This window comes from Sarcophilus harrisii, chromosome 3, assembly GCF_902635505.1.
Source record: "Sarcophilus harrisii chromosome 3, mSarHar1.11, whole genome shotgun sequence".
Lineage (NCBI taxonomy): Eukaryota > Metazoa > Chordata > Mammalia > Dasyuromorphia > Dasyuridae > Sarcophilus > Sarcophilus harrisii.
Genome location: NC_045428.1, coordinates 378871794 through 378886735, shown reverse-complemented (window position 1 = coordinate 378886735; position 14942 = coordinate 378871794). Strand labels below are relative to the sequence as shown.

Genomic DNA, 14942 nt, shown 5'->3' with positions numbered 1-14942 from the left:
AAAAGTTTTATCCCTTAATATTTTTTTTGTTGTTGAGGCAATTGAGGTTAAGTGACTTGCTCAGAGTCACACAGCTAGGAAGTGTTAAGTGTCTGAAGCCACATTTGAACTCAGGTCCTCCTGATTTCAGGCTGATGTTCTATCCACTACGCCACTTAGATGCCCCCCTTAAATATTTTTAAAGCATGACAAGATGCAATAATTTACCCTTTCTTGAAGCAAAAAGAGATATCTTTTGGAGAATTGCCATCAAAACACAAGTCTTTTCAAAAAACTTTATTCAACACAGTTTATATATAATACTATACAAAATAATCAATGAATAGAAATCACCACACTATCATAGAATAAGACACTGGTCACATAAAATTGAGCTGATTTTTCCAATCCAAAGAGAGTCTACTTTCTGTTTTTTCTTGTGTGCTCATAATAAGTTCTGAGAAAGGTCAGTCATTGCAATTAAAATTTGAGATCATCACTTCCCAATGACTTAAAGCAGTCATTCAGAAATTCATCAGTTATTTCTTCTAATTTGGCTGGCTTCCACTTAGGGTTCTGGTCTTTTTCAATCAAAACTGCCAAGAAAAAAGGAAGATATAAGCACATTTTTACATATTCATACCAGACTTTAATTACCAAAGATACAGAAACCATAGATTACCTGTTTTCCTAAAAAGTTTATACTTAGTGTATTTATATAATTTGTTTTCTAGGTTAAACTCTGAAAGGCCTTGTCATTCTTGATTTCTGAGTGCTGGTAATAGAACATTTGGAACATATTTTTACTAATTTTAAAGCAAAAATGTAGAGGGCCGGAACTCTAGAGAAGTATACTTGAAACAAGGATACTTAAAACAAGGTGTTTACTCAGTGGAACTAATGAGATAATGGTTCTCTAGTTCACACATATCTAGGATGATATAATGATATAATCATTCTAGTTTTATATAATAATATAATCACTCTAGTTGGCATATACTCAGTATGCTGTAATGATGTAACTGTAATAGGGTATTTAAGGGCTGAGAGAACTGGAGATAGAATCAGAGTGAACAGATTGTGAAGGTCACAGACTGTGAAGGGGACAATAAAGACTTTAGATTCTATTCCTGACCATCCTAATGGTGACTATCTTGCTGAGACCAAGGCCCATCTGGAGGACCTCCAGAAAGCTAGCCTGGACATTACATTTTGGCACCCAACATGGGACCCTGAAAGAAGCACACTACATTTTGAGGCTCTGGACGTATGGACTTACACTCAGCAGTTCAACTGATACGATCATAAGCTCAGTGGAGAAGTCCTTGTGACCCGGAAATAGGTGAGTACAAAAATAGACAAGCAGGAAACTTTGATTAGGGCTAAACTAGTCACTTTTGTTTTTCAGCTAAAATTGGGCAAATACTAAGAAAAGAGCCTTCCTCACTACAAGGGAAGTATGTAACATGCATAATTAGGTTAATAAAGAATCAAGGTTTGTTGGTAACTTGGGAACAGATCATTGGACTCTTACAAATATTAGAGCGCATGTTTCTTTGTTTCTCTAAGGAAAAAAAAATTAGAGCCAAATCAGTGGAAACTAGTGGGAGAGCAACTATTTGAATATTACAACAATAATGGTCCTGATGCAATTCCTGAAGAAACATTCTATATATACAACATAATACATTTGGCTTTAAGAAATCCCACAAGTTTTAAAATAAGGAAAAAGAATTAAGAGCAGGAGGGGGAATGGTACTGACAAAGCAGCTGAAAAGTATGAAGAATTAGACAAGAAAGGAGTTAAGTAGAGTGCTGATGAAATTAAGGAGTGCGGTGCTTCTCAGCAGGAGCCCTTAGGTCATTCCCCATCTCTTGATCTTCTCCCCTCAATTTCACCTTAGTGAATGGAAGGAGGAGAAGGAGTGGGAGGGGCAGTGACATCATCACCACCGCCCATACAGAAGCTCTGCCCACTCCCTATGACACAATTACAAATGGCATTAGTTGAAGCTAAAGAGGAAGGACAGGATTTGAGAATATAAGCATATCCTGTGATTGAAGAGTTTGACTCTTCAGGTCAAGAAAAAAGAAGATACACTCCTTTTAATCTGGAAATTATCAAAGATCTGAAAAAGGTTTGCACTCTTTATGGGTCTACATCATCTTATGTTAAGATGGTATTAGAGAATTGGGCTTATGAAATTTTAACCCCTAGTGACTGGAAATCTATAGCAAGGACATATTTAGAACCTGGACAAATGTGTTGTGGCTTTCTGAGTATAATGAACTTCTGTAGAATACAAACCCAACAAAATAGGCAACCTAGAGTTAATACCAGTCACCTTTGATCAACTAGCAAGTTTAGGTCTTTATGCAGACACTTTAGTGCAGATTAATTATCTATAGCAGCATATGAATAAATTGCTTCTGTGCTATCAAAACATGGGGGGCTCCCTCCCAGGAAAAGATCAAGGGGAAGCCTTCACGAAAATAGAGCAAGGTCCAAATGAACCCTTTGATGATTTCATGGGACATTTGCATACAGTTGTGATATGAAGTATTGGTGAAAATGCAGCAACAGAAATTATAAGACAACTTGCTCAAGAAAATGCGAATGAGGTTTGTAGAAGAATTATACTAGGACTACACAAGGATGCTCCTCTATATCATAAGATGCTGTGCCACAGTGGACACAAATACCTTTTATACCCAGGCTATGATGCAGAACATGGGAAGACAGGGTCCTTTTTGGCAAGGGACTTCCCAGAGAGACTCGTCAATGCTTTCAATGTGGCAAAGTAGGGCATCTGAAAGCTCAATGTTGGCATAGAGATAGAGTGAGAAAACAGGGTGGGAAAACAAGACCCAAAACCCCATGTTCAAAATGCAACAGAAGCTTCCATTGGGCATCAGAATGTAGAATGGCTCAGGGAAACAAGAAGCAGGGCTCAGCTTCAGGGCCCCAGGCAAAAAATACTTGGGCATCATGGTAGCCAGTGTTACACTCAAGAGTCTTTAGAAGTTCAGTACTCAGATATGACCAATCACCCAAAAAGCAACATGATGAGAAAAACAGATTACAATTGGAGAGAACAGAGTGGTATGCAGCTGGGACAGCTGAGATGTCCCCTGGAGGGGTGAAATCTGTCCCTGTCCAGCCTATGGATCCCTTGCCTCCAGGCACAGAAATCTTGACCATTTCACCTCCTGAGAGTGCTTACAAAACAATGTCCATCCATACACTGATGTGGGAAACTGAGGAATCTGTAGATAATATCCCAGTCAATAATACAGGTAAACAATGCATCACTTATCAACCAGGAGAAATAGTAGTAGTAGGTTTACTGACACAGACTCTTAATAGGCAATCTGGTGATAGTCACCCAGATTCTGACTCCAAGCAACAAAATCCAGGAATATACTGGACAGCAGCTGTGACAGCTGAGCAACCTATGCTCGTTATCTATATAAATGGCATATCATCAGAAGGATTGGTAGACACGGGTGCAGATCATAGTCATTAGAGGTGCCAACTGGCCCAATCACTGGCCAAAGATTAAGGCAGACACCTACATGCCTGGTGTAGAAGGATCAATAGCAGCTGAAGTTAGTGCTAGCCCTTTGAGATGGACTTTTGAAGGCAAAACAGGAGTTTTTACTCCTTTTGTAGTTGAAAAAAATCCCCATCAATCTGTGGGGAAGAGACATTTTAGAACAATTAAGATTACAAATGAGTACTTCGATTTTTTAGGCAGGGCTGATGTTGAAGGCCCTGTTGAACATTTCACCTGTTACCATTTACGGGAAAACTGACACCAGTGTGGATAGAACAGTGGCCCTTAGCAAGTGATAAAATTCAGGCCTTATTAGATATAGTACAGGAGCAACTTGACCAAGGATACTTACAACTTTCTCTAAGTCCTTGGAATTCCCCTATATTTGTTGTAAAAAAAGAAATCTGGAAAATGGAGGATGTTAACTGATTTGAGAAAAGTAAATGAACAATGGAAACTATGGAAACTTCAGCCTGGACTTCCATCTCCTACTCAATTGCCTAGAGAATGGCCTCTTTGGGTTATAGACATTAAGGATTGTTTCTATTCTATCCCTCTAGATAAGGGGGATATGAAAAGATTGCCTTTTCAGTGCCCAGCATTAACTTAGCTGAGCCTTATAAAATATATGAATGGACAGTTTTGCCATAGGGAATGAAAAGCAGCCCTACTATGTGTCAAATGTATGTGGCTGCTGCTCTTACTCCAGTAAGAAAAGCATTTTCAAAAGTTATGTTACTTTATATGGATGATATCTTGGGATGTGAACCTGAAGAGTAAATGTTAGAAGCATGTCTACAAAAAACCATAGAAACACTATGGAACTACAAATTGCATATGGCTCCAGAAAAAATTCTGGACATGCTCCTTTTCAATATTTAGGATATGAAGTATACCCTAAGGTGCTTACAGCACAAAAACTTTAAGAACAGAGAAGTTGAACACCTTAAATGACTTTCAGAAATTGATAGATATCTAATGGATGCTATCCAGTAGGCTTAACTACTTATCAATTACAGCCATTATATGACATTTTAAGGGGAGACATTCCTTTAAACTCACCACGTCAGCTTACAAAAGAAGCTCAGAGGCTTTGGGAGAAGTTAAACTGGTTTTATCCAATGTGGTTGAAAGAGTCAGTCAGAAACCCTTGGAAATATCAGTTTTTGCTACAAAAGAGGCACCCACAGCAGTCCTTCATCAAAGAGACAGTGTGATAGAGTGGGTGAACACAACCAGAGCAAAGCCTTACTCCTTACCCAGTGCTTGTGGCTAGAATTTTATTAAAGGCCATTAAGAGAGCAGTGAAATTATTTGGGATAAGACCTGATGATATACATCTTTTATACCAATGCACAAATTAATGTATGCTGTGAAACCATCCCAGAGTGGCAAATTGTATTGCCATAGCTCCAAATTTTACCCACTGGTCTCCCCTAAAGATAACCTGGCTATTACATAATCGGCAATGGATTCTTGAAAAAAAAAAGGTTTCTAGGGTTCCTCTCAAAGGACCAACTATCTTTACAGATGCATCCAAACATAACATTTGTGCTGTGTACTCTCATGACTTAACTATAAGGAGAATAGTCAGAATTCCTTTTTAGTCCACTTAGCAGAATGGATTATATGCAATTATGCTAGCTTTTACTTATTATCCAAGAGATGTAAATATAATATCTGATTCAGCCTATTCAGGAGGTGTGGTACAAAGAATTGCCACAGCCCAAATAAAATGGTGTAGCCTCTAATATATATCAGCTCTTTAAGGAACTTCAAGAGCACGTGAGAAAGCATCTAGGTTAGATTTATATCTTGCATGTCCACTCTCATAATGGACTGCCAGGTCCTATTTTTGATGGAAATTCAAAGGCAGATAGCCTTCTAACCATGTTAACCAATACTCCTTTATTCAGGAAACCCAAGAATCTCATTCTAAATATCATCAGGCTGCTCGAGCTTTACATTTGTAGCTTACGAGTCAAAAGAGGAAGCTAGGAGTATAGTAAAAGCCTGTGCAGCTTGCCTTCTTTTCTATGCTCCTATCCTCTCTCCAGGGAAGAACCCTCATGGTTTGAGACCCAATGAAATTTGGCAAATGAATGTTGACTCATCATTAATCTTTTGGTTGCCTATCTTTTATCCATGTTGTGGTGGACACTTTTTCAGGATTCACTTTTGCAATACCAGCAGCAAAAGAGACTGCTCAAGTAGTCACTGAATTCCTTATATAAGCTTTTGTAATTATGGGTGTTCCACAAGTAATAAAAACAGATAATGGACATGCATATACTTCTAAACATTTTGCATACTTTTGTGCACAGCATAATACACCACTGGCAAGTTTTAATCCTCAAGCCCAGGCAATAGTAGAGAGGAGAAACAGACATTAAGATGTTCCTCCAAAAACAAAAGAAAGGGGGAGCCACAGGTAACCCTAGAGAACTTCTAAATTTAGTTCTTTATACAATTAGCTTCTTGATTTTTGACAAAGACGCACTGGCTCTGGCAGACAGGTTTTATAACCTACCGGAAGGTCAGTGTCCAGTGCGAGCAGCTCCACTATCTTTAGATAATTGCCAGGTGATGTGGAGAGATTCAGAAAGTGGTAAATGGAAGGGACCAGATAGGTTAATTGCTTGGGGGAGAGGGTTTGCTTGTATCTCTACAGGTGGAGAAGGAATCAGATGGGTGCCAATGAGTCGTATTCACCTTGTCCATCAGAGAGAGACGGAGCAGACCCTTGAAACAAAGGAAAAGACTCAAGAAACATCAGATGGTTCCATCTCTGACTACACGTGCAACTGAAAAAGCATGGCTGTTAATCCTATGTGTATGGCAACTGACTCATGAATATCAAAAATTGTCAATAAGACTACTGCAGAACTTTAAAAAACTTGCAAGAATCATTGGATTCCCTGACACATGAAGTAATGGACAATAGATTGGTTTTGGACTATTTCTAGGACTTATGAATATATATAATTCCTCATGTTGTTTGTTACATCACTAATAGCCTGTGCTTTATTGCTATTTGCTTGTGTAATGCCTCCCATGATGATGGATTTATGTATACCTGTTTCAAGTAAAACCCTTCAGTCCAGAAGAAACTTGCTAACAATATCTTGCTTAGTGTTCTCACTTCCCTGAGAAGTCAAGGAGGGTGTGACCACCTGTGTTCTAAAACAAAAGTAAGTGGGAGATGTAGAAGGCCTGAATTCTGAGAAAAGTATACTTGAAGCAAGGATACTTACAACAAGGTGTTTACTCAGTGGAATTGATGATATAATGGTTCTCTAGTTCACATATATCTAGTATGATATAATGATATAATTACTCTAGTTGGCATATACTCAGTATGCTGATATAATTGTAATAGGTATTTAAAGACTGAGAGAACTAAGGACAGAGTCAGTCAGTCAGAGTGAACCGACTGTGAACGACATAGACTGTGAAGGAGACAATAAAGACTTTAGACTCTATTCCTCACTATCCTTGTGGTGTGACTGACTATCCTATTGAGATCAAGGCCCATCCAGAGGACCTCCAGAAAGCTAGTCTGGACATTACACAAAAGTTGTGCACTTTCCAATAATTACTCAAGTCAACTAAATGACATCAAAATTAGTTTTCTTGTTGGGTAAAAAGAGAATGTAACAGAATTAAGTCTTTGTTTTTGGAGAGTAATTACTGCATTTTAAATTGGTTAATAAAAGCAAGAACCATTAGTTACAATTTGTTTTAGAAATAATATAGAATGTTAGCACTGAAGAGACAGAAGGAAACAAACAACATGTTAAATACGATAAACATTCATATAATTTATTTTCTTCTCTAGAGATTTACGTATATATTCTAAGAATCTTTATGGATATAATTATCCATACTATGCTGTCTATACTTTGTTATTCCCTTAAACCTACAACTGGTACCTTAACCTTATGCCCCTCAGATGCTGGGCTCTGATAGGTGATCTTTCACCTTATCTCACCCAGAACCAGGTCTCCACGTCAATTCCTAGTCACCATTTCCAAACTAGGCTACTTTGCATGATCTGAGCCTTGCCCTTCCACTAACTTTCCACCTTCACTTCTTTATATGTTGATTATAAACTCCTTGAGGACAAAAGTTGTCTTGCTTGTTTGTATCTGTAGCCCCAACAATGGGACCCCAAATAATGGGTTCATTTCACTGAACTCTTTGAAATCTGCTCTCTTAAAGTTTATTCATCAGAATTAGGTGTAAGATGGTAGCAGTTAGGCACATCATCAGTTCCTCTAATTTAAAAGAAACCAAACTATAAGGCAGGTCATTCTAGAAAACCCCATATTTTTGATGCCCTCTAGGCAATCAGCTGTTTATTTCTATTTCCTCCTTGTCCTCCAAAGTTCTTAATTCTAGAAGAATTGTTAAAAACACGTGTGGTCCCCAATAGATTCATTTCCTAGTCCCCAGAGATACTAAATGACCACAGCAGTTCTATGTACTCTTAACAAGTTACCAACCACAACTTCCATCTTTCTCCTAAGGCCAACAATGGATTTCCTCTCACCACAGGTGCTTGTGGATTCTCCTTAATTCTATGTGGCAGTGGCTGCTCTTTCTAAGTCTGTCCAATTGTACCCTTTGTGTGAAGAGCCTTATATTCATCACAGACTTCTAGGCATTATCTCCTTCCTCTTTGCTCTTTCATATTTTTATACTCTCCAATCTCTTAGCATTTATTTCAATTTTCCCATATTGCCTTAAACATTTTTTTTTCTTCTTGGCTTACTTCTAAGTAATTAAGTTAAGAATTTACAGATTAGGGGCAGCTAGTTGATGTGATGGATAGAGCATCAGCCCTGAAGTCAGGATGATCTGAGTTCAAATATGGCCTCAGACACTTAACTTCCTAGCTATGTGACCCTGGGCAAGTCACTCAAACCCAATTGTCTCAGAAAAAAAAGAACTTACAAATTTATATAATGTTTTGGATAAAAGACCTTGCCCAGTTTCCTCAACTATAATATAAGGAGTTGAGTATATGTTCTTTAAGACCTTAATGTCTAGGAATCTGAGAGGAAAAATTTCAGAGCAAGCAAGTTTTGAGGGTGGATATAGCAACTTCGGGAAGCCAGAAGACAGCAAGATGGTGCTGGGTACTTGGGGAACAATTTTAAGAAGAAGAAAAAATAGAAAGAAATATAGACAGATGTATATGTCTTTGTATATGTATATAGACAACTATCTTTTGACTTACTAACCTTTTTACTGGCTGACCCTCACTCCTAGAAAACCCTCTCCTCTTCTTATTTCTAGCTTCTTCCTGGTTTCCCTGGTTTTCTTCATGACTCAACTCAAATCAACCTTGTTATGTGACGCCCTTCCTCTTCTGGTTATATCCTCCTTTTCCTATCCTTTCCCCCCCTACTTCTGGATAACGCTTTCCTTTTAAGCTTACTACCTATTTATCCTATATATACTTTATATGAAAATAGTTTGCTTTTTGCCTATCCTATTAGAATAGAAGTTCCTTGAGAATAAAGACTACTGGGTTTTGTCTTTCTGTGTATCACTAGCATTTAGCAAGGTGCCTAGAACACAGAAAGTGCTTAATAATGTTCTTTTGACCTAGTGATACATGAGTGTGTCTATCACTTGACTCTCTCTGCCTTACCTAACTTTCCTAATGCACTAGCTTCCCCAGAGTTTTGTTCCTAGACATTAGCTTCACTCAGTAACTTTCTCTTGTAAGTAATTACTCTGCTGCCCCTATGGACCTCAGATTTCCCATATGAGAAATGAAAAGGTTGAATTTAATGGTTTTATAAAATTCCATCTATTTCTAATAGTTTTTATACTCAAGATCCTACCAGCTCCAACATTAAAGAATTCTATGAAAGGTCAGCAGTTTTTATTATTTATTGCAAATGTGTCCCCAATTTGCTTTGTGACTCAGCAAGCCCCCTTCTCTCTTCTGAGATTCAATTTCCCCTCAATCTAAGGGATTGAAATAGGGTCTCTAAGGACCTGTCTAGCACTAACATTCTATATGCTAAATTCACACAGAATAACAGAATTTCAGTGCCAAAAACTATAGTTTGGAAGAATGGTAACTTCCCTGACAGCAGAGACTGACTTTCATATCCATATCCCTAGTACCTATCACAATGGATGACATACAGCAATTTAATGTCTCAATAAATCCTAACAGATTGGTTTTGCAATTTTGCTTAGAGCATTGATGGCCACCTGGTAACTTCTGCCACTAGGAATCATCTCACCTGTACTGGTAAATCCAATAGCCTCAATTTGTTAGTGACTAGATCAACTCAATACCATTTTTTAAATGCCCAAGTTTCCCCCATCTTTATAATACTTTAACCTGATCCTATCATCCCCTCAAGCTGTTATTTCTCTTATCCCTTTTTTTCTATTATACTAAAAAAAAGCTTTCTAAACTTCCTGCCTTTACTTTCTCTCCTTTCATCCTTTTTGCACCTTTTGCAATCTGGCTTTCAGCCTTATCATTTGACTTACACAGCTCTCTCCAAAGTTACCACCAAAAACGTAATTGCCTAGTCTCATGGTCCTTTCTCAGTTCTCAACATTCTTAATTTATATCTTATATTTGACACTTGCCCAAATTCTCCTCCTGGATATTTTCTCCTCTCTGTATGTTCATGACACTATACTTCTACTCCTGGTTTTCTTCCTACTGGACCACTCTTTCTATCTCCTTCCTTTACTTATCATTCTTCTCATCAAGCCCCTAATTGTGGGTGTTCTCCAAACCTTTTCATTCTTCGTTCTTCTCTTCTCTCTCCCTCCCTCTGTCCGCTTCTCCCTTCTCTCTCTGCCTCTCCCTCCCTCCTTTTCTGTCACTGTCACTATGTCACTGTCTCTATTTCTCTCTCCTGTCTCTCTCTGATTCTCTCTTTACTGTCTGTTTCTCTCTGTGTTTCTCTGTTTCTCTCTTTCTCTTTCTCTTCTTTGTGTGTCTGTCCATCTGTGTCTCTCCTCATCAGCTTTCCAAGGTTTAATTAACATCTATATATGGATAACTCATATCTATATATCCACAACCAATCCTCTCTTCTGAGCTTCAGTCCCATACTACCAGTGGCCTACTAGACATTTCAAACTGGATATCCTGGAAATATCTTAAACTCTACATGTCCAAAACTGAACTCAGTCTCTTTCTCCAAAAATCTTCTTCCAAACTTTCCTATTTCCATCCAAATTGCCACCATCCTTCCACTCTCCCAGATTCATACCCTTAGCAAATTCCATATCCTCTCTCTTCCTATACTTTCAAAATCAGTTGTTGTAACTACTACCTCCACAACAGAGATCCTATCAAGACCCTTTCTCTCCATTCATACCACTAACACCTTCATTCAGGACTTGGCACCTCTCATTTAGATAATTACAACACACTCCCAATTGATTTCCCTGCCCCAGGCTTCTTATACTTCAGACCACCTCCCACAACCGCTGCCAAAAAAAATAATGTTTCTTTAAGTACAGAGCTATCTATCCAAGTACTGATCTAGCTATCCAGGTATCTCTGACTTCAGATATACCACTCAATAAATCTCAGTGGCTTTCTAATGCTTCTAAGACAAAATGTTTCTGTTTAGCTTTTAAAACCCTTCAAAACTTTAGCTTTTAAAACCCTTCACAACTTGACCCCAAGCTCTTTTCCTAACATTATTGAACATATGACATCCTTTCCTGTAGTCTGTGATCCAGCTATACTTGCCTTCTCTGTTTTTCATGTTTTTCTCTGTCTCCCATCTCTATGACTTTGCACTGGCTATTCCCTACATTCAGAATACATTTTCTCCTAACCTCTACTTCATTCATAAGCCAGTAAGTAGAGATGAGGGGAGGAAGAGAACCATTTCAGGCATGGGAGATTGCTAGAGCTGAGAGGTGGAGTGTCTTATGTAGGAAGATAGGAAGATATAGATATTTGTGTATGTGTATATGAACACACAGACTGATCAGGAAACCAACTATCTCTTATCAATCTTTTCACTGGCTGACACTCATGACAAGAATGGACATTTTATAAATTTTTATTGGTTGCTTAATTTGTTTCTTCTTTCCAATATGCTCTCAGTTCAACTAATCTCTCTTTATTCTCTATATTTATTCCGAATACACTGATCTATGTTTCCAGAATATAAGCTCAAGAGTAGAGATTATTGTTGTTGTTATTATTTGTATTTGCAGCTGGGTGGTACAGCGGTTAGAGTGCCAGATCTGAAATTAGGAAGATCCCGAGTTCAAATCTGGCCTCAGAACTAGTTATGTGATTGGACAAGTCACTTAACTCTTTACCTCAGTTTCCTCATCTGTAAAATGAGCTGGAGAAAAAGAGGCAAACCATTCCAGCATCTTTCCCAAGAAAATCTGTAAAGGGCTGAAGCTATGAAAAGGTGTACTTGAATCAGACAACCCAGCACTTAAGGCTTATCACCTATTCATATGAAACAATGATTCTATTAGCATATGTTTGGATAAATGGCTCTTCTCACCATTGGTGCTGGCTCAGTGTTTGATGTTAAGATAATCATAGGCAAGGATTAGAGGGTGAGGTGAGAGAGGTGAGATTTCACTTGGGGCAGGATCAGGAGGAGAACTGTAGAGATTCTGGACTCCAGAATCCAGAAGAGATCTTTGGCTAAACTCCTGGCAGTTTGCCTGCTTCTCCCCCTAAAGACCAAGGACTTTTACTTATCCTGACTCTGGCTGATCCTGAGGCCTCCAGGGGGCTAGTCTGGATTTAACAAAAACCCTAGATGGAATCATAAAGAGTTGGACATGACTGAAACAAGTGAAAAATAACAAAAATCTGCACATAACAGACATTCCCCAGACCCAATGACACAGATGTCCTTGCTGTTCCTCACAGAAGAGATTCCATCTCCTAACTCCAGATATTTTCTCTATGCTTGGAAGGTTATTCCTCCTCATCTCAGCCTACTGCATTCTCTAGCTTTCTTCAAGTCCCAGCTAAAATCTCATCTTCAACAAAAAGCCTTTTTTGATTCCTCTTTAATACTAGTACCTTTTCTCTGTTGATTTTTTCCAACTTATTCTGTATATAACTTGCTTATACATAATTTTTTTCATTTTATCTCTCCCATTAGACTATGAGTTTCTTAGGTACAATAATTATTTTTTTGTTACTTTCTTTGTAACCCCAGCATTTAGCACATTGTAGGTGCTTAATAAATGGTTATTGACAAACTGGCTTACTGACTGGTTGATTAATTAAAAGAGAGAAAAAATGTAGGGAGGGATGATGTAGAAATATAGGCATGTTAAGTCCTGCCCCATTTTCCTCAACTGTATGATGAGGATAATAATAGTACATAACTTTCAGGGTTGCTGTGATATCTGTAAAGCACTTAGTATAATGTCAGACAAATAGTAAGCACTTAATAAATGCTTGTTCCCTTTCCTTTTCCTCCCTCTCTAACTACGATTTTGGTTCCCAAAAGATGAGAAAATGTACCTCCTTCCATTCTCTGGAAAACAAGCAATGGAACAGAACAATGTACATAATGACAATGATGTAAATAAAAACAACACTAAGAGGTACCAAGAGGCAAAAGACTCTAGATTAAATGCAAAGACCAAAAGAGATTCCAAAAGAAGATAAAATATACCTCATTTCTCTAGGTAATGGGATGAAGAGAATTTATTACCAAAGTTGATTGCTTATGCTGTCACAGTTACAATCTCAATCATTTTTTCTTTGTTATAATGGAAGTTCTATTAGAGGGGAAGAACTTTTTAAAAAATAGCTTATTATGGTAGAATTAGTTAAGTTCCTAAGAATGAACTTCAAAAGTAACTAGGGCTTTTTCAAGACTTTTAAAACTATTATATAGCAAAAGATTTCCAATGATAAAATAGAACAAAATTGTTGTTTATGGGGAGTCCCTAAAAATATATATAATGCTTTATCTAAGTTCATTTTGAATTTAGAATGCAAAGGAATAAACTCAAGTTAAAGGTGAGTATGCATTATCTTTAAAATAAAGGACAACAGAATCAGGGCTTCCTTTAGATTAGCCCCTTTTTGGATGCTGAAAGTTACTGTGCCTGTGTCAGGCTATACTGAAACCAGAGCTTCCATTAGTTCATAAAAATATTCAGGAAGAGAGATGTTAAAGTACAATACACTGAGTTTCCTATTATGCACTTGCAGAAAAACAACTGCCACCCTAAGTGTCATCAGGAAATTGTATCCTGGCTACCTTATGCATAATCAAATAGGGTGAATGCCTTCCCTACAAAGTGAGCCCAGCACCTCACTCTCAGTTTTTTCTGTGTCACTACCACTTCTCCTATTTCACTGCAGTCACCACTGAGCTGAGCTACACACTATCCCCTCAAGGGATTGTAAAACTGAGGCAGCTCCTTGGTTATTTCTGCAAGGAGAAGCAGAATAGGAGCAGCAGTTAAGTAATATTGTGAGAAACTTTAACAATACTGAAAAAGGCAAATGTCGCAGTTCACAACTGTACTCTTAAGAGTCTCATGTTACAATAGAACAGTATGGCATTCTTCTTTATTAAAACATATAAAGATATAGATTATATATACACATATAAGATGTGTCTATGTATATATTACTACATGTGTATATAACATGAATTCCCCCATGTAGTGTAGTACCTCAAGTGTTGTCTTAATTTGCATTTCTCTAATCAGCAGTGATTTAGAGCATTTTTTCATATGATTAGAAATAGGCTTCCAAGTTCTGATACTGATTGAGCAGTGGTGGATTTAGAAGCATAAGGCAGTGGGCCAGACCCTTTTTACTCTCTTTCCAGTCTGTCCCATAAAGAAACCTCCATCTACCATGTTCCCTTATAGGGGTTTTTGTTTCCCTCTTTTTCCTCTTGCCTGCATTTCTTCTACAAGCAGAGCAGCAATACTTCCACCCGCCAAATGAGCATAATCATCTTATTGTTATATTTCTCTCCTAAGGGAAAAAGCTTCTATTTCTTTTTGTCTCTTTGTTAGCACCTCAAATCCTATAGCTAGATTAGACTTTCCAAGACCTCTTACAGCTCTGTGATTCTACTCCCTAAGCCACCATAATAATTATTCCATCTCAATTGCTTCTTGTATTATTTTCATCTTCTGAGCTACCAAGTCAGTTTGAGGATATCTGTCATACTAATTGATCAGTTTGTGCCATTGCCCCAAATGCTGAAATTGCTAATTATGGCTGAATTTACTTCTTTTCTAAAAGTCTGTCATCATTATAAGGGTATATCCCCCCAAAAAAACTTAAATAAACACACAAAGAGTAGCTACTTCTTAGAAAATGAAGGAAAGGAAAGGCAGAAAGAAGGAATAATAGTAAAACAGGAAAATCCTGAATATCTTCTTTTA

At 37.8% G+C, this 14942-nt stretch overlaps 1 protein-coding gene across 1 annotated transcript in view; it reads right to left on the bottom strand.

Annotated features, from left to right (window-relative positions):
* Positions 1–261: 261 nt before the first annotated feature.
* The window catches only part of HIBCH (3-hydroxyisobutyryl-CoA hydrolase), a 91885-nt gene continuing 77204 nt past the window's right edge, over positions 262–14942 (bottom strand). Inside the window, exon 14 of the mRNA XM_003764047.4 lies at positions 262–575. Within this exon, the coding sequence (XP_003764095.2) occupies positions 460–575 (116 nt within the window). The 3' untranslated portion in view covers positions 262–459. The remainder of the gene's footprint in view (positions 576–14942) is intronic.